This window comes from Anarrhichthys ocellatus, unplaced genomic scaffold (assembly GCF_004355925.1).
Source record: "Anarrhichthys ocellatus isolate YVR2014 unplaced genomic scaffold, GSC_Weel_1.0 scaffold287, whole genome shotgun sequence".
Lineage (NCBI taxonomy): Eukaryota > Metazoa > Chordata > Actinopteri > Perciformes > Anarhichadidae > Anarrhichthys > Anarrhichthys ocellatus.
In genome coordinates, this window is record NW_022280307.1 from 53081 (window position 1) to 76198 (window position 23118).

The 23118-nt window shown below is 43.7% G+C and overlaps 1 protein-coding gene across 4 annotated transcripts in view; it reads left to right on the plus strand.

Annotated features, from left to right (window-relative positions):
• The window catches only part of shank2b (SH3 and multiple ankyrin repeat domains 2b), a 22337-nt gene extending 6210 nt beyond the window's left edge, over window positions 1-16127 (plus strand). For 2 of the 4 annotated variants that reach the window (XM_031879551.1, XM_031879552.1), the window contains 4 exons: window positions 921-1033; window positions 1350-1455; window positions 2736-5229; window positions 15411-16127. In XM_031879551.1, coding sequence (XP_031735411.1) covers window positions 921-1033; window positions 1350-1455; window positions 2736-5229; window positions 15411-15930 — 3233 coding nt within the window. In that variant the 3' untranslated portion in view covers window positions 15931-16127. Of the gene's footprint in view, window positions 1-253; window positions 293-920; window positions 1034-1349; window positions 1456-2735; window positions 5230-6739; window positions 7168-15410 lie in introns of those variants that run through there. The other 2 variants (XM_031879550.1, XM_031879553.1) reach the window with 2 other exon arrangements.
• The last annotated feature ends 6991 nt before the right edge of the window (window positions 16128-23118 follow it).

The window sequence follows — 23118 nt, forward strand, 5'->3', positions numbered from 1 at the left end:
TGTGTGTGTGTGTGTGTGTGTGTGTGTGTGTGTGTGTGTGTGTGTGTTGTTGGTTTCTAGGGCAACTGTGTTGCACGTTGTCTTATGTGCTGTATAGCAACAATCCAGTCGGGAGAGCGAGGAAATGTGCATTTTCTTCCTGTTGTGTGCGTTTGTGTTGTAGCTGTAACTTAAGGTCATTGACACTCCTTTCCTCCCACCTTTCCTCCCTTCCTCACCTCTCCCCTCCCCCACTCCTCTCCTCTGTGTGTAGATGCGCAGAAGAAGAGGATTGTTTTCCAAGTCACTCTAAGTAATCGCAACCCCCTAATGCATGGAAGCTTTCCACATCCTAGACAGAGCTAGCCGGGGCGGTCCCGCAGTGAGAGGCTAGGTCGGGGCTAGCATGTAGCTTCTCTGAGCAAAACCTCTTTTTAGTCGGACTCTATCTGACGGCATCATCACACACCAGAGGGAAGTTCAGTTCTGCCAAATTTGCCGTTGACACCTTTCCCACGTTGCAGGCTCGAGGAAAAAAAAAAACGGCAAACTTGACAGACCTCAAGTTCATCGTTCATCTTACATTCGATGAGGGAACAGCCCTGAGAGTTGGATGATGCTGCTGAGTCGGCTGTTTGGAAAGAGGCTTGCACGGCTTGCAAGGCTGGACGCACCCGACACATTTCATCAAAGTCCTCCTGTCCCCCCCCCCCCTGTCCCCGTCCCCCCCAAAAAAATGATTGTGTTTCAATGTTATATTTTTGTTTCAGTCTCATCTGCAATTCAGTGTGGAAACACGGAGAAGGGTGACTGTGAATGACTAGCTTGCGTTTGGCCCCATGAGAAACTCACCAAGGCTTTGCAAGTTCAGTCCGGCATTCTGCGTTTTTACTTTTTTATTTTTTGCTGCTCATGAATTCACGGCTCGCTTCATCTTCCAGATAAAGTAGAAGAGATGACGCACGCGCAGAAGGCCGCGCCTGTTGATACGAAGATCGCCACAATCAAACCACGCCCATCCAGTCGCTGCTTGGTTACGGCAGCTGATATGAATGTAGGTGTCACACATAAAGAAGGTGGAACATACATAAATAGCTGTTACTTTTTAAGAATTAGATTACACAGTTTAGACAGTATATTATACTGTTACTTCTTGTTGGTTTTGATTGTAGTATATTCATTTTAAATATGTTTAATTTTTGTCTTTATTGCACATAAATACAATTCTTAAAATATTGTTTTACAGCTTGTTTTGTACTGATAGATAACTGAATCTACATGCTGTTAGTGTCGGTCTCCACAGCCAGCAGAGAGCCAATGAAGACTGTCTGTTTTTAGTTGTACATCATTAACAAAGTTCTGGTTCGCAGTCCATGTATCATGACCGCCAGGGAGTAGCAGTGGTGCCACCCACTGTGCCAGGGGCATTCCTGGGGCTACCTGAAAAGGGCACTTTGAAAAAGCAAAAGTCCATAGGTATGATGTATGTACCGTTGAGTGTGTGTGTGTGTGTGAGTGACTGCATGTCCATTACCTCGTGCTTTTCAGCTCGTCGTAATATTCCATTAATGCTCAGAGGACCTGCTCCGTGTGCTCGAGCAATATTACAGCTCATTATAGATAAATTAGAACGATCCAGTCAGCAAAGTGTGCTTTCAGGCCATAATATTGGAGGTCATTAAGCGTATGCTGAGACCTCATTCTCACTGCTGAGCTAGAGGGATGTCGTGCAGGCTGATGTTACTCACAGCGCTTTTTGATTTGCAGTGCCAATATTATTATGACAAAAAAAATTAAGAACCTTTTTTGGTTGGCAATAATTGCTATTAAAGCACTTTTAGAGCACGACACAGTGTGTCAACTAAATAGTGTCACTCATTTACAAAGTGGCGACAAATTACAATGAATGTAACTTTTTTTCAAGCCATTTTTGTCTTTTAAGTGAGATAATTTGATATTTTTAACCTCTTTCACTCCACTCCACTTTACCATAAACACATTTTTTTTTCCAGGGAAGGCAAGTGGTGTTTAGACAGAGATAGAAGATCACGATATATGCCACATGGAAGTGTTATACACTACCTGAAAGAGCAGCACTGTGTAAAGTTGTTTGGGTAATGGATCAGAAATTAAAAAAATACACCATCATTAGAATAGGCGATAAAAACACAATCACACTGGATGCAAAAAACTGATTAGGTTTTGCCCCAAACTACATGGGATTATCATAAAGTGGGTCTGCCTGTAAAAGGAGACTCTTATGTACCAATAGAACCCATTTTCATTCAGATATTTTGAGCTGAAAGGTCAAAGGACCCCTGTGAATTTGGCCATGCCAGTTTTTCCCTGGCCAAAACGTTGCTTTAGTTTGGAGTGTTGCCTGCTGCAGCCTCTGAAAGACAGTAAAGTCAGCCAAGGATGCCATTGCTGTTTTGAAAGGATTTAAATTAAGCATTCTGCCTTTAATATGAAGGTTTATTTTTTTGACCTGGTGTTGGGCGAATGGTCAAATAAACGCACCAGTAAGTTCCCGCTTGCTGCAGCAAACGTCTTGTAGTCATCTTTTCTTTTTTAGTCCTTCTGGCCTCTTACAAATCTCAGGAACCTCCTGCTCGGATAAATAAAGGTTAAGAAAGAGCTCACATCTATAAATGAGACATTTGCAGTGTAAAGAGGAAGCCATGCTGGAGATAAATAATAGGGGGTGTCTCTTCCAGGTCCTCACATCATTTTTCTTTCTGCTCCATTTCTCCAAGGTACAACGGAGGATGAGAAACAGGGATTCCTCACACCTCCTCCACTCAAGTTCGCCCGCAGCCTCTCTATGCCCGACACCTCAGAGGACATCCCTCCCCCTCCAGCCAGTTCACCCCCTTCGCCACCGGACTACAACTCTGGCCCTACACCCAAGGGTTACGGCACCACGCGACCCAGCTTCACCCAGAACTCACCCAATGCAGTGAAGACCATTAGCCGAACCACAGACATCGGTACGTTAAGGCGTGGCTATTACCGCCAGAGCTCAGAGCAGTTTGAGAGCACACGCATTCGAGGGCGCACGCCGGTGCCGGAGAACCCTTACTCTGAGGTGGGCAATAGGACACTGTATGTGCCAGCCAAACCAGCTCGAAGGAAGGGCATGCTAGTAAAGCAGCACAACGTTGAGGATAGTCCCGAGAAAATGTGTCGCATGCCAGCAAACCCCTCGGGTGCCGTTTCCATGCCCACTACGCCTGTAGAACGAACATGCTCCTCCATCCCCATCCCCACCATAATCGTCAAGGAGCCCTCCACCAGCAGCAGTGGCAAGAGCAGCCAGGGTAGCAGTATGGAGATCGAGCCCACCACCCCTGAACACCCATCTCTCACGCCCACTGTTTGTGGTTTGCGTCCTGAAGACCCTATGTCTCTAGGCAACCCCTTTGCGGTAGCTATTGCCGGGGCAGTACGGGACCGGGAGAAAAGGCTAGAGGCAAAAAAGCACTCAATTGCCTTCCAGTCAATAGACATTGGGGATGATGACTTCAGTAGTCCCACACCAACCCCTCGCCTACGCCAGTCAAAGTCCATCGATGAAGGCATGTTCAGTAGCGACGAGCGGCTTCGAAGGATATTGGGTCCCCCTCCCGCTGCACAGCTTGGGCCACCTGTTGGTGGCGGTAGTGGCAACATGACAGATTTCAATACCCCTGAGCCCACAGTGGTGCGGGAGCCTCTAAACACCAGAACAGGCCAGTGTCCCAACCTGGACAGCCCTGTTAGTCTCCCAGCCACTCCTCCTAAGAGCCACTACAGGGCCAACGGGACCTACCTCCATCCTGTCACCGGCAAGCCCTTGGATCCTAATTCTCCACTCGCTCTGGCCCTGGCAGCTCGTGACCGGGCGATGAAGGAGCAACAAAACCATCCTCAGAATCAGCCACCAAATCCTCCTCAGGTTCAGCAAACGCCCAAGCACGAAGCCCAGTCACTCCCAATTCAGCCAAGCCACAAACCAGACCTCAACCAACCGCTGTTTATTGACACCAAACTACGCTCCGGGATCGAGACAAGTTTTGCTGCAATCTCCACGTCAACCATGGGGCGGCCAGGCCGAGGCGGTCTGCGGAGGCAGATGACGGAGCAGAAGTACGAGTCCGATGGGGTGCGGGAAGAGCGGCAGCATCAGGCACTAGAGGAGAGGAAAAGCGCCCCGGCAGATGTGGCAGACGCATCGCAACCCAAGTCAGCAGGGCTGCTGATGGTCCACACCAGCAATGAAGCAAGCAACAAGGTGAACAACCAAGAGGTGGAGGGCCAGGACAGCAACAGGCCATCTGAACTGAAGGACCCCAACCAACCCGATCCTCTCAACACCACAACTCTGTTCTCCAATCCCCAGCTAACCTTATCTCAGAGGAGGAGCATTACCGTGGGCGAGTCCATGGAAGAACCAGTAAAGCTGCCCTTCCGCATCCCCCCTCCCCCTCTCGCCTCAGTTGACATTGATGAGGATTTTGACTTCACAGAGCCCCTTCCCCCACCGCTGGAATTTGCCAACAGTATTGACATTCCTGATGACCAGGCTAGTGCCATTGCAGAGATGCTTCAGCAACAGAGACGGAATGGGGGACCAGCTCTACCCCCATACCACGCTCACGCCCCACCACCTGTCATGGATCAACACAAACGGGTGGCGAACAGCATGCCCCCCTCATATCCTCCTCCTCCACCAGACTCAGAATCAGGGGTGGGTGACTCGGGCATCGAGGAGGTAGACAGCCGCAGTAGCGGGGATCCCCAGCACATGGACACCACCAGCACCGTTTCCAGCATCTCCACCCTGTCGTCAGAGGGAGGCTTCTGCGACAGCGCTCTGGAGAGCCTCTATGCCACTGCGGACGGAAATGCCTTCCTGGTGGATCGGCCCCCTGTGCCACCCAAACCCAAGGGCAAGTCCGTCATCAACAGGACATCGCTTTATCACGACGCTCTCATTGAAGAGCCCCCGGAGTCCTATGGGTCACCGCCTCAGGCCCCTCCCCCTCCACCTTCGTCCTCTGAACCTCCTAGGACTCCCACTCAAAGGACATCCAAGCTGTGGGGTGATCAACCCCCGGAGCTGCGCAGTCCCCCATCCACACCGGACAGCAAGAACACCGTCATCACCGAGCTGAGCTCCATTCTGCAGCAAATGAATCGCGACAGGCCAGCCAAGCCAGGAGACAGCCTCGACTCTCCGACGGGGACCAGGGGGGGCTTCGGAACAAGGTGCGTAATAAGTCAGTCCTTCATGGCTCTGGGGTCTCATATTTTCTTATTTTGATGTGTATAATCCCCCATATGTCAGTCCCAGATCTTTCCTCAGTGGTTAGTAACTTGTGTAAGAACTTCTTTCTCTGTATGGGTTAAGTATACCCTTTACAGTCCACAGTGGTTTCATGGCGGATTGCCCATTGCAGTATTTGCATGTAGCCATGCCTGAATGATACTATATGTTTTCTGCACAGTGAAGCTGGGTTTATTTTGTTCATTTGGGAGAAGCCAGGAGTTTTCTTACAGGCTCGGTTCACCAGAGATACAACAAAACATGTTTTCAGTCATTCATTGACGTATCTTGTGATATGCAGATAGTTTGGGTTTTGTTTCCCCACGTTTTGTGATATCACAAAGGGACTGATTCATCGCATGCTCATCATTGATTATTGTGAGTTTGGTTTTTGTGTAAACAGGATTTTAAATTATGTCTTGTAGATTATTGCTTCTTGAGTCTTGTGTGAAGTGTATATGAAGGTGTGTAATGTATTTAATATGAAGGGCTTTATAGAAGCATGGTCAACCCAAGGTTTTTCAGAAGCTTCATATTGTTGAGGCTTGTGCTCTATATACACCTTTATATACTGTACATATATCACGAATTCCAGAGCATAGCTTTGCAGGTTGTCAGAGGCGAGCATGGGTCTTTGTAAAGGGATCTGATGATGCCAAACCTGGTCACTCACTGTTACTGCAAGACATCGAGAGGCTGTGCTAAGTCACTGCCACCCTGCTGTTGTGTTGAAACAAGCTTTTATTGTGGTAGAAGTCTCAGTTTGTGAGGTCTGTGTATCATGATCCATGGACATCCTTCTGTATAATCTGATAGCTCTGGGGAGTTAAATCCACTGTTTATAACATGTGCTCACACTCTCGCTTTCTATTTGGTTGATTTATCTAAAGTGACTGTTTACTCTGATATAAGCACAGAGGACCACTGTAGGGCAATAAGCCTGTTGTTACTTGTTGATAGGTAGGATTAAGAGGTGGTACATTTGATATAACGAGATTGATTTCCTGCCATGTTTTAGATTGTTCGGGACATGCAGGAGTTCAATTTCGCAGTAACTGGGACAGCGTTTTGATGGACCCTGCACCTGAACCAGCTCATGCTCATGGTTTTTTAAACTCACATCTCCTCTGTATGAGAGGGAAATAAAAAGCACGATAAATAATTCACCCCTCACATGCATTTTATATGAACGGTCCCATCGCTCATCAGAGAGGTGTAGAGAGCAGAGGGGAAAGAGTTGATTCCTCTGGGTGACTGTGCCAACAGCATCACGTCAACACAGTGACGTTGGTTTGTGGTAATTACAGCGATATGGCAGCAGCTGCTCAGGTCCGGCCTTGAGTGCTCTCCTTCACGCTTCACGCCACATACTATCACGTTATCCTCATTTTCATCCTCTGTTCAAAGCCATGTCTGTTTGACCTTTACACCTTGTACTCATTTCATTTTCAGCCCACGCCTCTCCATCTTCATCTCCATTTCCTCCAGTCTCCTGTAGTTCCTTCACCTCTTCTTTCTTCATGCCCTCTGTGTCTCCCATCTCCACAGGTAGGTTCCACATCACACCAAAGATCTGGTTCCACTTTCACAGTTTGTATCCATCGCCTACATGCAGTTGTCTTGTTGATGTCTCTGCCTGTCTGTCTGTGTGTTGGCATATTCTTGTGAACACTGTCACTCAAATATAAATTACATACTTCAACTGTATGCTGCTCCTGTCAAGTAGATGACAGAAGAGTTGCAGCATGAAGTTGAATACTAGTGAGGAAAAATGGAAACTCCTGCAGCTCGTTTCAGTGTTTCAAGGATTTAAGAAACATTTATTGTCGTTGTGCAACACAGGGATGCGCAACCAAATTCAGTTGTAGCCCGTTTGTAACACAACAAACACATGATAAACAAAACAACAACAGCAGTACATTCCTCTAGTGCAGGGGTCACCAACCTTTTTTAAACTGAGAGCTACTTCAAAGGTACCGAGTAGTACGAAATGCTACTTATTTGATACAAACTTCCTGAATAACAAAGTTACACAGATCACCTTAATAATAATAATAATATATGTGAAGAGACTGTTTGATCACATGTCAGTTAATTATTCCTCACAATAATTATTAATAATGATTTCCACAACAATGATGGTATAGTTACTAGGGGTGGGGGAAAAAATCGATACAGCATAGTATCGCGATATTTTGCGTGGCGATATTTTATCGATACACGGACGCCAAGTATCGATCTTTTATTATATAAACTATAAAAAAAATAAAAAAATTTAAAAAATTTGTTGTTTTTTTTAGAAAAATCAAATCAATTACTTTTTCAGTCCACTAGATGGTGCTGAGTTGTTTTCTGGGGAGGTCAGCAAAGGTCCCGGGTCAGCGTGACTGGTAGGAAGTTGGTCAAAACAAAGAGAGACATCTGGCCTCACAACGGGGTTAAATCTGCCAACAGTAGCCAGGCTCATGGGGAGAGTGCAGCGCATAACTGTCTCTCTGCCCTCGACGTCCACGCATCACAAGTTATACTGAGTTATATAACTCTTATATCCTACTTATATAAGTTATAGTTCATATACTGAGTCCACACGTTTGCATTTAGTTAAGTTGGACTATGTAGTAATACAAACAGTTCAGTTTGTCAGGTTCATGCAACATTCATGACATTGTTGGTCAGTCTGTCTGCTTGACAATCCTATTCTGCTGCAATAAAAATGATTGAAGTGAGATGAACAGACTGAAAACTTTATCTCATTAGATAAAACATGTTGACACAGTTTTCCTTTGGGGACATGATTTGAAGTTGAAAAAAGTAATAAATCCGAATATAGGCCTATGGTATCGCAAGAATATCGCAGTATCGTGATAATATCGTATCGTGACCTAAGTATCGTGATAATATCGCAGTATCGTGATAATATCGTATCGTGACCTAAGTATCGTGATAATATCGTATCGCGGGACCTCTGGTGATTCCCACCCCTAATAGCTACACATACATATTTAAACATGCAACTTTTATTTCTGTTAATCTGTTTCAACATTTGAAAGTCAGAGGTAACACATCTCTGATATTTTTGTATCATCACATGATTAAAGCCGGTTACTTTTGCACATAGCGCCTGCTGGTGAATGATGCAGTGGTAATGTAGACATTTGGGGAAGTCTGGGTAACCCCTGTCTGTTGTCACCGACACCAGCTTTTCCAACGGTACCTTTTTCTCAACGAAGAAACTAGTAAAAAGTCTCGCCTATAGCCGAGTGGGGGATCCAACCCTCCGCGCGAGTCTGGGCCTTTTCGGTCGGATTGCGTTGCCTCGCCTCTACCCCCGCCACCCCTGAGTTGTTGCCCCGTGGCCTGTTCCGAGGTTTTTACGGACCTGACGACGGGGTGTGCTCGCGTCGCGCGTCTGGCACCAAAGGGAAGCGCCCGCCATTCAGAACCTGAAAACCAGTGCGGTGTGGCGGCCTCGTCCTGGCTGTCCGCCGTGCGCCTCCGGGTACCCATCTCTCTTAACTCTCTGCAAGCGTTTTTGATTAAAAAAAGAACAGCAACTACAATTTTAGACGGAGCTCCATGGTGACTAGTGCTATTTTTAGAACATGTCTTGCGGGCGACTCACGTGGTCCCTGCGGGCGACAGGGTGCCCGCGGGCACCGTGTTGGCTACCTCTGCGTCTAGTGTATTTCTTTAATTTTCATCATAATGAATGTAAACTGCAGCACCAAAAACTATTCTCTGATCAGATAAAATGGCCGACACCCAACACACAGTTCTAGTGGATCAGAAGTGATGATGATGAAGAAGGATCATTTTCGAATCAGCTTACTTATTGTGCCTTTAAGAAAATACTATGACACTCAAATCACTTGGATGTCACCTTCAGATGGGCGTGAATGAATGAGCTCAGTCAATGACTCTGTTACCACAACATCATGTTTAGCAGCACAGAGATTACGGTGTGACAGTTTACGTGTCTCTTGTTCTGCCGTTTTGGTGAAGAGCGATCAGGTGGTCTGGTTGTTCTGTTGTTAGCTTTATGATGCTAAGCTATCAGCTGAATGGAGCTGGCAGCCGCTCAAAGTAAACTGTTTATTCCCCCCAAGCCATGCATTTGATATGATTTATTTGTTGTTGTTGTAACTGAGAGGATTGTTTTGCACATCAAGTTTTTATGACTTCTGGAAAGCAGAGATTTTTATGTACTTTTTGAATTCTATTTAATGTGACTTATATAATGAAAATATGAGCTGCAATTTGAGGGGAAAGTATTTCATGTTAGCTTTTCAGGAACAATTACAAGAGGGGATGTGTTGGATTATTATTTTATGAAAAACACTATAACTTGCTAAACAAAGTAAAAGGATAACATTTAGTTGATGGTTTACTGAACCGGTCTGGATCCTTGTAGACCAGCTACAATGATAGGTATCTGTTAATATGGATCATCAGTGATCATCTATTAGTATCAGCAGAAAATCAACGTGATCAGTGATCTCTAAAAGTTATATTTGATCCTTTTTTCTTTTGAACTGATCCGATCCGAACTGTGAGTTTCATGATCCGTTGCAGCTCTACTCGCGGCTGCCTTCTTCATTTCTTTCTGTGTGTAGTCTGACGGGATGTTGACTGATCTGATTAGCTTAGTTCAGTGTTCTGGTTCCTCTGTGGGATCAAACCACCAGATGGCTTCCTGCTAAAGCCAGTAGATTGCTTGTAATCTGGGTTTTTTGATTGTTGCCGCCTGGTGGAGTTTTAAACCCCGCTCTCTCTCGGGTGTCGTCGGGGTCTCTGATTATCTGCCTCCGTGCTCAGAGGGGGTTTTCCTGTTGCACTGCTTTGACTTGTGAAGAGTTTTTGGTCGTTCACTGAGCAGCAGATAAGGTTGAGACTCGCAGATAGGACCCACCTCGTCATGAAGAGGCCTGGGGGGGGGGCCTGCTTCTCTGACTGTCAAACAGATGGCAGCAGAGATGCACAGAAGATGGCCTAGATTCACACATGCTCCTCCATCTCTCGCCCTCCATCCTTCCTCCTCCTCTCGTTTCCTTGTAGAGATCAGCCTCAGCACCAGTGGACATTTGTGGGTTTTATTTATTTATTTATTTCCTTCCCTCTCTTTTTCTACATTTCTTCATCCCCGTCTCTTTGCCTCCCGGATTAAATGTGTGTCGGTTGTGCCTGTGGACGAAAGGGTTGCCTCGGCACAACCTACGGTGGCCTACGGTGATGTCAGTCTGAGTGATGGGAGGGGTGTGTGTGTGTGTGTGTTTGTGTTTGTACATGTGTGTATGTGTGTCGTGTGTGTGTGTGTGTTTGTGTGTCGTGTGTGTTTATACGTATGTATGTGTGTGTCGTGTGTGTGTCGTAGGTATGTGTGTGTGTGTCGTGTATGTGTGTGTTTGTACGTGTGTGTGTGTGTGTGTACGTGATTGTGTGTGTGTGATGGAGCAGGAGGATGGCGGGCCTCACCCTCGGCAGAGTTCAACATCATCTCTTGCAGGTCACGTGCAGCGCTGCTTTAGTAGGCCACCGTTATGTAACACTGGCACAGCCGAGTCAGTATCTATCTATCTGTGTGTGTGTGTGTGTGTGTGTGTGTGTGTGCTTCTATAAATACATGCAGCGTTTGCACCACCAATGAGTGCGACCCTGAATGTGCACTGGAGAGAAGCAGAGAGTCATCATGCGATGTGTGGGCGTGGTGAAGGCGAGGTCTCCCACCACAGATATCAATAGCACCGCATCCCAGCTAACGGAGAGCGAGCTGCGCTGACAGGGAGGCCAGCGAGGGACACGTGCTAACGTTACTTGTGTGTGTGTGGGGGGGGGGTATATTTGCAGAATATTGTTGGTTCTTGACTGTAAACACAGAACTCCTTCAGCTCAAACCTGCGTGGTTCAAAGCTCTGTGTGATGACTTTTAAATGAACAAAGAAAAAGAGACAAGGGTTGTAGTTTTTGTTTGTTTGTCTTTTACAGACAATGGATTAGATTAGCTCTGTGTTTTGTGCTAGTTAGCTGATGTTAGCATGCTAACACACTAAACTACAATGCTGACCATAGTAAATATGAACTGCTAAATATTAGCATGTTAGCATTGCCCCTGTGAGCATGTTAGCATGCTGTTTTAGTATTTAACTTAAAGTGCTGCTCACAGAGATGCTAGCATGGTTGTTGTGGGTTTGCTTGTTTATGATCAAGAGAAATGATGACAATGTTTCTTCATCCACCGTCATCTGTGAGCGCTTTTGTTGTCAGACGCCGTTAAAGGTGCAACATGTCACTGAATAGTCAGTCAATTCTGACGTCCCAGTTTGTCCACGATTGTCCTGGATTCAGGCTGCGTGTCCCGAGTCCCACGACAAATATCTGGAAAACAAACGTCCCAGTTTTCAACATTCACCACCAAATGTTCCCAGTTTTCACCACAATTAAAATAATAATAAAAATACTATTGAATTAAAAAATAAAAAAGGAGTAGAATCAATGTAGCAGGAGGGTCAGAGCGGTGGCCATCTTATGCGTACTGTTGCCTCAGCGTCCGATGCAGCGGCTGACTTCCATAAAAACTAGACCGACGTACGGCTGCTGGCGGACTCACTGAGGTGATGTTTTTTGCAGTAACGACTAAAAAGAGCAGTTGAGTAGAAACGTTACGAAGCCAGAGTCATTTTATTTTTAATTATTCTTAGATGGCCAGATTGCAATATACAAGTGTGTTTAGTTTTTAAAAGGAATCTAATTATACTACACCAATGCAATACTTGTGTTTTGTGGTTACGAGTGTTATTTAACTGATTAAAATAAACAATGTTTTGGTGGATTTTGGGAGACAAAACATTGTTTATTGTCTGCTGTAAATGGTGTTGAAAGGTGTGCTTCGGGTAGTTATATGGTCACCCTACTGTAACTATCACTTTACTGCCTTCTACTACCTTGAAGACATGAGTGATGCTTTTTTAGGGTGTCATCTGTACAAATATAGATTTTATTTGCAATTAACAAAAGCATATGTATACAGAAATGATCTGGCTTGTTCTCTTTTGTGGTAAGTGACTCTTGGTATCTGTGAGAAGTGATAATGAGGTCAGAGAAGCTGAACGTGGCTCTGTGCTAATTAGCCTAATAAGCAATTACATACTTTTCACATACTTGTCTCAATTTCACTCCTGAAACCAAAAGTGTTTCACAGATGATAGAATAGCAGGATGCCAATTAGAGAAGTGCTTGACAGATCTCAGGTTAAGTATTTGTTCGTGCTGTCCGGTCATTAAATAAAGATCAAATTAAAAAGCTGTGAGTGGACGAGCCGTAAAAGTAGAGGTGGAAAAACAGAAGACGACAGATGGCAGAGACGTATCGGTTCATGAAGACGTGACGCGTGCTTTCCTCTTGTCTTTCATCTCATGTCATTTGTTTGTTTGTCGTGTGAATGTCTAACGTTGTCCTCTGTCTCCATCGCATCCGTCCAACACGACTTCCTGCGGAGAAGCTGGTGTTGAAAAAGTGAAAATCTGTAAGTTTTTTTGAAGGCAGCACTGTTTAACAATGGCCCAGTTCCATTTTGGCAGAGTGCCCCCCCCCTCTCAGTCCCCCCTCAGTCCCCCTCACTTCCCCTCGGGCCGTCCCATATGTTACGAGAGGGGAAAGAGAGAGATCTAGGCTGCACCTCTGCTGTAGAGAGCGGGAGGAGGTCGATTTATAAACTCTTGTGTTGAAAGTTCAATCGATTTATCAGAGTAACAATCAACAGAACAGGGGGGGGGGGGTTAAAGGAATGTGTGATCATCCTGCATGGATTGGTGTGTGTGTGTGTGTGTGTGTGTGTGGTGGTGGTGGTGGTGATAGGGGGGGGTATTCTTGTGTGTCACTGCTCCAAATATCAGCACATCCATCACATCCCTCCACTACAGAGTATATTTCTCCCTCTGAACCTCTTGAAGAGGTAAAACTATTGTGTAGTTCTTAATAAAGAAGAAACAAAGACCAGAGAAATGTCAGAGAAAGAAATCAGTGTGAGTGGCGGAACATTATCTTCTTTGTCCCGAGCCATTAATCCTCTGACAACCACACACATTTATCTTTCAGTACAGAATTACTATTTTGTTTCTTTTTGAAAAATAGCTGCTGTTACAACGAACACAAGATACGGGACTCCGTGTAGAATATAACAAGTAAACTGTATATATAATTTACTATCTTCAATTTTAAAGCTTTTATTCCTGATAACTGTTGTGATTCTAGGATTAATAAGTGTGTGGTGTAGATATCTCTGAGGGAAGATGGTTACTTCAATGCTCTGTGATTCCGCCCTCGTCCTGTAAGGAGTGGTTAACCTTCCCCCCCGGTGTTGTGTTACACATCCACCCGTTAGCACGCTGCAGGCTGCAGGACGCCCAGCGTGGACTCGGAGGCCTGCACTGAGGCTTTGTTACAGTAATCGCTTCACATGGATGTAATAAAGCCATTAAACATGTTAACTATGGGGAGTTCACACTGTGAGAGGCTTCTGCTTTAGGCGGGAAAAACCCTTTGAATGTTGCACATCTAAAGGGAGCAACGCTCTGCTGATCAGTGTCCAGATGAAAACACTTTCTTTCTTTTGTTTTAGAATAACAATATTCACCAGGTTTTATTTTATTGTCATAAAGACTGAAATGTAATGCACCATTTGACTTTGTCAAGATACTGTCTAAAATGAGATCAAGCCTTTGATCTCTGAATGTGAGACGATTGTTTTAATAATTAGATACATTTTTGTATTTTAATGAATTCTGAAGCCATTAAAATAGTGAGCAAGTTGGAAAAATGATTATAAAATGATTATCTAAATCACAGTACCAGGTTCAAATTGTTGTTATGAAAATCACAATGCGCTTGAATGAAAAGATATCACATAACATAGAAGAGATGTGACATGAATGGAGCAAATGAATCAAATGATTTACACTAAAATAACAGCTCACATACAACAGACGAGCTCACAGTAAATAATAATAATAATTCAAAGTTTACTAAAATGTCTGGATGCAGATTAAAACCTGCTCTGGTGTGATTCATCGTTCCTCCTCCTCTGCATCAGCTGCTGAAGCTGCATGTGCTGCCACCTACTGTTCATTCTGCTGCATTACATCCAGGTTATTATGACTTTATAAAATGTATTCATTTCAAGTTTCCAAGAAAATAATAACAAAAACTAAACAAGCAAAAAAAGAAAAGCCCAGAGGACAATGGACAAATACTAAGAGATGAATAAGAGAACAACGAAAAGATAATCAATAAACGAATGCAAATCAAAATGACCGCTTTAACGTAGCTTCGTTGGATGAATCCTTAAATCCTTCCAGCAGTGACAGGATGTAGTTTTAGTGTCAGACTTCCTTCCTTCCAGGCTGTTGGTTTCAGTTCAGGACAGTTTGATGTGAAAATCAACTCTCGACCTTTAAAATGCAAAGAGCGTCCAATATATATCTTATAATCTGCTAATAGTGCTTCATAACTAAAGGTATACGTACTCATAAATAGTCATAATGCCTTATAACAATAATCACAACATGTTTTAAAGCATTTCATAATGATTCATAAGGTAAAGTATCATGATGCTACATAACTGATGGTAACTTACAGATTTGTATTTGCAAGGATCATAGTGTGTTATGATTCCCATTATTGTAATACATTATAATCTTTTGTATTGTGTTATTATCACTGTTATAATATAATGTTATGTGGTCATAAGTCACTATAAGTGATCATTGTTCGCATTAAGTAAAGTGGAAAAAATGCGATTAAATCTAAGCAGAGCAACACGAAACATTGTAAAATATCATAACGTATTACAACTATTATACTAAGATCCTTCAAACATAAAGGTATGGTGATTCTTCACCCTATCAGTCAATACATTGCTTGTTGTTGTAAAGAGTATGTATTAGTGCTCATAACTATCATATTACAGTGACCTAAGCTGATTATAATGCCTTATAAGTATTTCCATTAGTGCATTATGGACGTGGGTGTTCTAGAAAGTGTTACAAAAGTTTCTGCAAGTGATGAATTTAAAGGGCTTGATTGTCCATGTGACCCTGACTGACCCCGGTCTCATCTCTGTCCCTCTCAGGCCGCCTTCAGACGACTCAGGGATGCGTAACAACTCCGCCGGCCTCACCTCCACCCCTCCCAGCAGCCTCCCGTCCCAGACGCACCCCTGCAGCCCGCCGGACTCCGGCTCCTCCCTCACCCCTTGCTCCTCGCTGCCGCCCTCCGTGTCGCCCACCCTCACCGACGTCTTCGGCCTGCCCACCCCGCCCATGGGCAGCGGCGGCGCCTACAGCCTGAGCTCCTCGTGCGGCGGCAGCGGGAGCTCGCGCTCCCCGTCGCCGCTCACGCTCATGCAGCAGTCGGCAGCCTCGGGCAAGCCCTTCGCCTCCAAGCCCATGGAGCTGTGGAGCAAGCACGACGTGGCGGACTGGCTGGAGAGCCTCAACCTCGGGGAGCACAGGGACGCCTTCCTGGACAATGAGATCGAGGGCGCCCACCTGCCCTCACTGCAGAAAGAGGACCTGATAGACCTGGGCGTGACGAGGGTGGGCCACCGCATGAACATCGAGAGGGCCCTCAAGCTGCTGCAGGACAGATAAGCCTCCGAGGACAGCGGGGTGGTCCCTTTTACCGACCTTTGAAGAGGTCGGTCCCTTTTACCGACCTCTTCATCGGACATAATCTCAAGTCGACTGGGTAGAAGTTTTGTCCAAGCTGACGCTGCCTCTTACTGTCTTTTGTCCTCTCTCGTCCTCCGTCGTCCTCAATCTCAGTGCTCCGGTCTTGTCCGTCCCTCTTCTTCCTTCCACGCCGCCCTTGAGCATCAGGGGGATCATGGGACGACGGGAGGAACTGCAGGTTGGAGGAGGGGGGAGAGCGAGAGAAGAGAATAGCTGCTATGTCACATCAAGGAGAGCGGAAAGCAGAGGAGGCCAGGAAACACAGCTCTGGAATAATGAGTACTCAAACGCTGGAGGGAAAGAATACTTGTCTGGAAGTTTGTTCCACATAAAGACTCACCCAACTGCTTTGGAATACTGAAGACTTTTCCCGTGCACCCCGGTGTGGGTGCACGAAGAACCAGCTGAGCTGGTCGTTGCTCCTTTTCTATCTTTGCTAGAGTTTGTTCAGAGAATAATATTTCTTCACTAGAGTCCTACCGGAGTTATATTTCTGGGTGCATCTAAAGTTGTAGAGAAACATTTGAGATAGACTCCATTTTTTTTTGTTGTGCTTTTCACCTGTTTGTGTCAAAATAACAACTGTTTAAAATAGATACTGAACCACATCTCGTGTCCACACACACACTTTATGCACACACTGACATATAAGAAAACACACTGTTTTCACAGACACACACGCACCTAAAGCATGTACACACACACACACACACACACACACACACACACCGTTACTGCAATGGCCTTCTCCTGAGAGAGAGCAAAGCGTGGAGAGAGGTGGTCACCACAGGAGGAGCTCCGCTGGAGCGGGCCCTGGAGGGGGCCCTCGCCCAGTCTACACCCACCCAGGTGTCCACCTCATCGTAACGACGGAAACCGAGGGGAGCACACTCTTTTGTGTGTGTGTGTGTGTGTGTGTGTGTGTGTATGTGTGTCACTGGTTGACCCAAAATATCATTAAGGGCCAGTTTAGCTATTTCCATGGATCCGCTTTATAGGCCAGAGTTTAGGGAAACTAGAGCTGTTCTTTACCTTTGTACTTTACTTTGTCTTCATCCCGTCAGAGCTCCTTCCTCTTCACCATTAGCAGGTCAACACTCCACAGTAATGCTGATGTATCAAACACCCCGTGTGTTCGTGGTAGAAGTGGAGGGTTTTTTAGAGAGAGAGAGAGAGAGAGAGCATTTACAGAGACAGTTTCGACATTTTGGGGAAATATGCTTTCTTGCAGCGAGTTAGATGTCGTGTCTGTACAATATGAAGCTGGAGCTGGGAGACGATTAGCTTAGCATGAAGACTAAACTAAACTAAGACATAGTGGCCAAAAGTACAACTTCCTGGTCTGTCACATGATGCTATGGGGCCAAAAAATACTTTTTCCCATAGACTTACATTGGGAAACGTCCACATTAACCTCGCAGGTGTACTTCATGTTTTGTGCTAATTAGTAACTAAAATGGTGAACATTATACCTGCTCAAACATCAGCACGTTAGCATTGTCATTGTGGGCATGTTAGCATGCTGATGTTAGCCTTTAGCTCAAAGCAGCTGTACTAACTCTAACTACTACAGACTCAGTGCCGTAGCATGGCCGAAGTCTTTTAGTTTCATTTAAACTTCGTACAGAGCTAGCATAGCTGTTTCCTGTCTTCGTGCTAAGCTACGCTAAGCTAATTGTCTCAGCTTGAGAGTGTTATTGATCTTCTCTTCAAACTCTCAGCTGGATGATTAAAAAGCGTATTCTCCGAAATGTCAAACTATTCAAGTCTGTTGTTTGATAGCGTTTTATTGACTTTGAATCCAGTGTCAAATCCTTTTGGAGGCCTTTTTTAGCTTTCAACGATTTTAAATAACACAAGTGATAAGCAACCTAGTATTTAAGAACTCATAGGTTGACATTTAATGAGCTAAAGCTCCAGTTTTACCAGGGAAATGACGTGTTTTCTGTATAGCTAAATGAACATTTTGTACATTGTTCTTTGTTAATTAAAAAAAAAGAGCGAGGAGATTAAAGACTCAATAAGAGATTCGTTGGCATGAAGCTAACTGGAGCTTATTTCCAACTGGATCCCAAATGAACCAAACAGCACCCCAAACCGGAGCAGCGGTTTAGAGGAACAATTCTGTGATTCAAAGGGAAAATACTGTTTTAGACCGAAAACAGCCTTCAGCAGAGCGTCTTCGTCTCGTTAAAGAAGAAGGCTGGAGACGCAACACCGCGTTAACAAAGCTGTTGCAGACCGACACTGGCCGTTTCTTATCAACGTAGAGCAACCTCAGCCAGATGACATGAAAATCTTCGCCGAACCGTGGCTTCAGGGTTTTATGTCGAATTACATTTTTTAACGTAAGTCCACATTGTCCTGCCCTCTAACCGCTGTGTAAGAATGACCAGAGATCAACCTGACAGAGCCGGCAGATGTTCATCAGCGTGAGCTGTGAGATTAGAAAGAGATGGAAAAGAACTCCTGATCTGTTGCAGATGAACTTCAGTCCCTGTAACTAGACCGGACTATAAGCTTCTCCTAGTCCCGTATTCTTATCCAGTCTCACTGCAGCTCCAGCAGTAGAGACGGGGTTTAAACTTTCTCATTAAGCGTCCAATCTTAAACTAAAATCAGCATTTATAAAGCTGGACATGTATGTGTGTTTGCTAGCAATGAGTACAGGCTGGTCAGAAGTAGAAGTGCAGTATGTGTTGAAACGTGTATATAAGAGTGTTTAACAGGATAACAAAAATGTCTATTTGATTATATGTATAGCTCTATTAAAAGGTTTAGAGTTTGATTGATTTATAGTTGCCAGAGCTGACCTGACGACAACAGCAGTGGTCTCATCCGCCCCTTCATCCTGCAGAGGATGCCTTAAATAGCTCACAGTTCCCCTCCTCCACTATACCTGCACCACTGTCGGTTGTATGGCTCCATAAAGAGAGAAAGGAGCCCGTGTTTTTATCTCAAAGTAGATTCTTTCAGAGCACACCTAACGTGTGGTTCGATATGTGCTCGACAGTAACCCAACGTCTGAAATATGTATATATATATATATATATAGATATCTATATATATATATATATATAGATTTATTTGGTTTCATATCACACTCCGCGGCTTCATGTGTAGGTGCAGCTTTCGAGGAGACAAATGAAACATACACAAGCTCTGTGTTCCGTGAACATTAGCCGTACGGAGGCCGGCACGGGACAATGCTGCTATAATCCTGTTCCTGTTTGAACACGTGACCTATTTTAGAGGAAACGGCGACGTGTCGGAGGGGCGTAGAAAAGCACAGTATTTTTAAAGATTTGTATAGAGTTCTATGAAAATTTTATAGAGGTTATCTGAACAAAAGCTGTTCATCACTGACGCGTGGATTGCCAAAAAAAAATGAAATACTATATAGATTAAAAAAGATGGATATTATTAGACTTATGGGTTATGTAAGAAGCAATATTTATTCTGAATGAATCTCCTTGGTTGTGTTTTATTTTACCATTTTTAAAGTTACATATCATGATGCGATCACTTGTTTTCATGAAGTGTTGCCTAAAGTAGATACAGCATAGAAATACAATAGGAGTAGAACGGACATTGAACAGTTTTTATTGTGGTCATTTGAGTAGTACAAAATAAAATGGCCATTGTTTAAAGTTGTTATGTCGACGACACAAGTCAGTAAAGTGTTGTTGCAGCTCATGGATGGCTGGATAGTTAGCTAGGTAGCTTGTCTTTCTCCAGCTAAGTATGCTAATTGATGCTTTAATGCTACACTTGTTGCAGAAAATGGGCCAAACAGTAGTCACTCATCTCTTGATAGCAATGTTACACTTTGACAAGAGTGTGTGGAGGAAGCATTAGGTTGTTCAATTTGAGTCATTTAGGGGCTGGCTAGTTAGATTGCTAGCTTGCTAATTAACCATGCTTTAATGCTACGCTGGCTCCAGAAAATTAGCCGAACAAAGTTGTCACTCAAAACCTAACCTCAGTGAGTTTGCGACTGGGAATGTCCATTCTACTCCTATTTTATTTAGATGAGATACTCTGCTGTAGTAGACTGTAGTAGTCAAGTGACCACAAAAACCCAGGTATGTTCTGACAACCACCATCTGCCTGACTAGACTTCTCTCATTTCCCCCCCCCCCCCCCAGTTTAGAGTGTGTGTGTATAAACAGAGCAAAATGTGTACATTTAAAAAGATATATATACATCCGCAAGGCCATCATGGTAGAAAAGTATATGAAACCTATATATATGTAAACATACATAAATCCACCAAACGATTAGCGGTGGCGGTCGACTCCTTTATTTGGATCGATATTGTCACTAAGCAGATTTCTCTGTGGAAATGTAGAGCTGAGTAGACGTAGTAGGAATCCTTAAAGAGCATCACCGTGGTGTGGCGCTTCACCAGGCCATGCTTTAGGACAGGCATGGCTCACTAAACCCACTTCCACTCCCCTTCAGAACACTGCTCCCACCTTTATCATTGTCCAACATTCGGGTAACTGTTTCTGTTTCTGTTTCTTTCTTTCTTAATTAAATTTTTTTTTTTATCTCGCATTAATAGATTTTATTCTTTGATTAAGTCTTCATAGAGGCTAAGATGTTTTCGGTAAATTTGTGCAGACTTGTGTTCATGTTTTCTATGTTGCTGTAATTTTGTGCTACTAAATCATCATAGAGTCAACTAATTACTGAATTACTGAAATGAGAAGAGAGAGAATTTTCCTGTAACTGCACCCCCCCCCCCCCCCCTTTTAAATCCTCGACACTTCTTGTATGGCAACCAAAATTCACTGTAAGAAATAAATATAATATTGCACTAGTGTTGTTTTCCTCAGTCTTTACAGCAGCGTGTTGACGCTGGATGATTATCGGTTTGTGTAAAATAAACACAAGCGAAGCCGCCAAGAGATTCTGTGTGGAGGGTGGATTTGTACTGACATAATTTAGGTTTTTAAAACACTTTTAGTGCACAAATGTATATTTTAAATGCTTCTTTGTCTTTTTTCCAACAGTTTGGGATTATATTGAACCTATGGAGCTTCTAGTGTGACACCAGAAGAATTATAGAGGCAACAATTTCAATGACGGCCGTGTCTTAATGCATTACACCAGACACTACAGGCCATTTTATATGTAATGTAATGTAACTAAACGTCTCTTTAAAGGACGTTTCCTCTAAATGAGTTTGTTCTCAGACTCTGATGATAAATCTCCACTTCAGCAGCTCTTACATTCACCAAACTTCACTCGTTCATTCCTCTCTGTGTTCTGAAGGTTTGTACTTGGAATAATTATGTTTTTCTCTTTGAACTGTTTTATCTGAGACGTGTATCACAGACGTGAGAAACATTTGTACTTTCTGTCTAACTAAACGTTAACATACAGTACAGGTTTATCAAAACAGAAAAACAAGTACACTCAAGCATTTAAGGAGTTTTTAAAAGAGGTTGAAAGATACAAAGGATGGACACTATTTTCCCACAATGCATTGCACAGAGGAAATGGAGGAGCCGCCATGACAGCTGGAAAACATGAAGCTAATTGTGGATAAAAGGTGAAACAGCTTCGGAAATGATAAGTAACTATTACATTTTTGGGGAAATGTTAGTATGTGTCAGTTAGTATAACTGCTAAATCATGCTCACAATGACATTGCTAATTTAGAGATTGAGCATGCTAATTGGTTTTCCAGACATTTGGTCCAAAAATTAAAATGTTGACCTAATGAGGGTGCTAGATGAACAATTGAGGGATTAACAAAGTGACAATTACAAGTCATCCTGAGGGGAACATAGATGTCTGAAGCAAAGTCCATGGAAATACAACCAATAGTAGCGGACCAAAGTGGTGGACTGTCCCATTGATCGACGTTGCCGTCCCATCACCATCAGCGTAACTGGCTAGTAATGCTGACCAGCCAGCAGAGTACATGCTAATAATAAGCTTAATTGTCTGAAATACGTATATTATTACATTGACTTTAATGTGATTGTATTACAAGCCAATAACTTGCTTACAGTAAGAGCCCGAACAATGTTTCTTTGTCTAACGGTGATATGTGATCCTTGTTCTATCACATGAGTTTACTGATCTCGTCAGTTTAACAAGGCAGCACAAGTCTTGGCCGGTGCTTCAGAAACTAAAGAGATGGTTTTCATTTCTTATGTTTTGGGTTCAAATGTTCCTTTTTTTACACGCTTGCTGGAGTTAGAATCAAGTTATTCATCTCGTGGTTGAAAGAAACCTGATAAGTCCGACAACTTTTTTTGACACAGTTCCATAATGAAAATGAAATTACAGCTTTTAGAAAAACATCTTGAGCTCCGTGACAAAGATAAAGATCAGTCAGTCACAGTATGTTTCACTGAGCATTTGGCATTAAATGAATGCAACAATTGTGTTGTTTTCCCTGTTGAAGCTGCATTTCTTGTTTTTAAAAAACTGACAAACTCGCATATCAATCATTTTTTCCTTTGATACATCTTTAAAACGCTTCTTTTGACGGTGTGGTCCAAAGGGACATTCTGAGTGTCATGTTGCTTTGTGTTGTTACAGTTAAAGGGCCACAGTTAGGTTTAGGCGGCAAACTCACTTAGTCAGGTTTGAGAAAAACACAGAAAACACGTCACAGACATCACTGACACGAAGCATATGAACGCATATGTGTTGACACTGCAGTCAGTACAGACGACATGGTGTAACATTACATGCAAAAGCAAGAACGGCGTTGTTATTGAACTCTGAATGACTTACAGATTGTGATATAATTCATGATTCATTCACCATTTGTTGAGAGCGGGCTGGATGTCATCATGTTGATACGTAGTGACTTTCACACAGTGGTTTATGGACTTCACCCACTCATGCAGCTAATGGAGATCTACAATATGTCTTTTTCAAAATAAAATCTAAATTCACCATCTGTCAGTAAAGTTGCAGTTTGAAGTGAAGATAGCGATACAGTTCGTCATTGTTGTGCTCTTTTCTTATCTCTAATCATTTATACTCGACATGTGAGAAAAGAATGTCCTAAAGCTCACTGGCAGCCGTAGAATTACGGGAAGACGAACCTGAAAGTATTTCATATGCTGTCACAGTGGG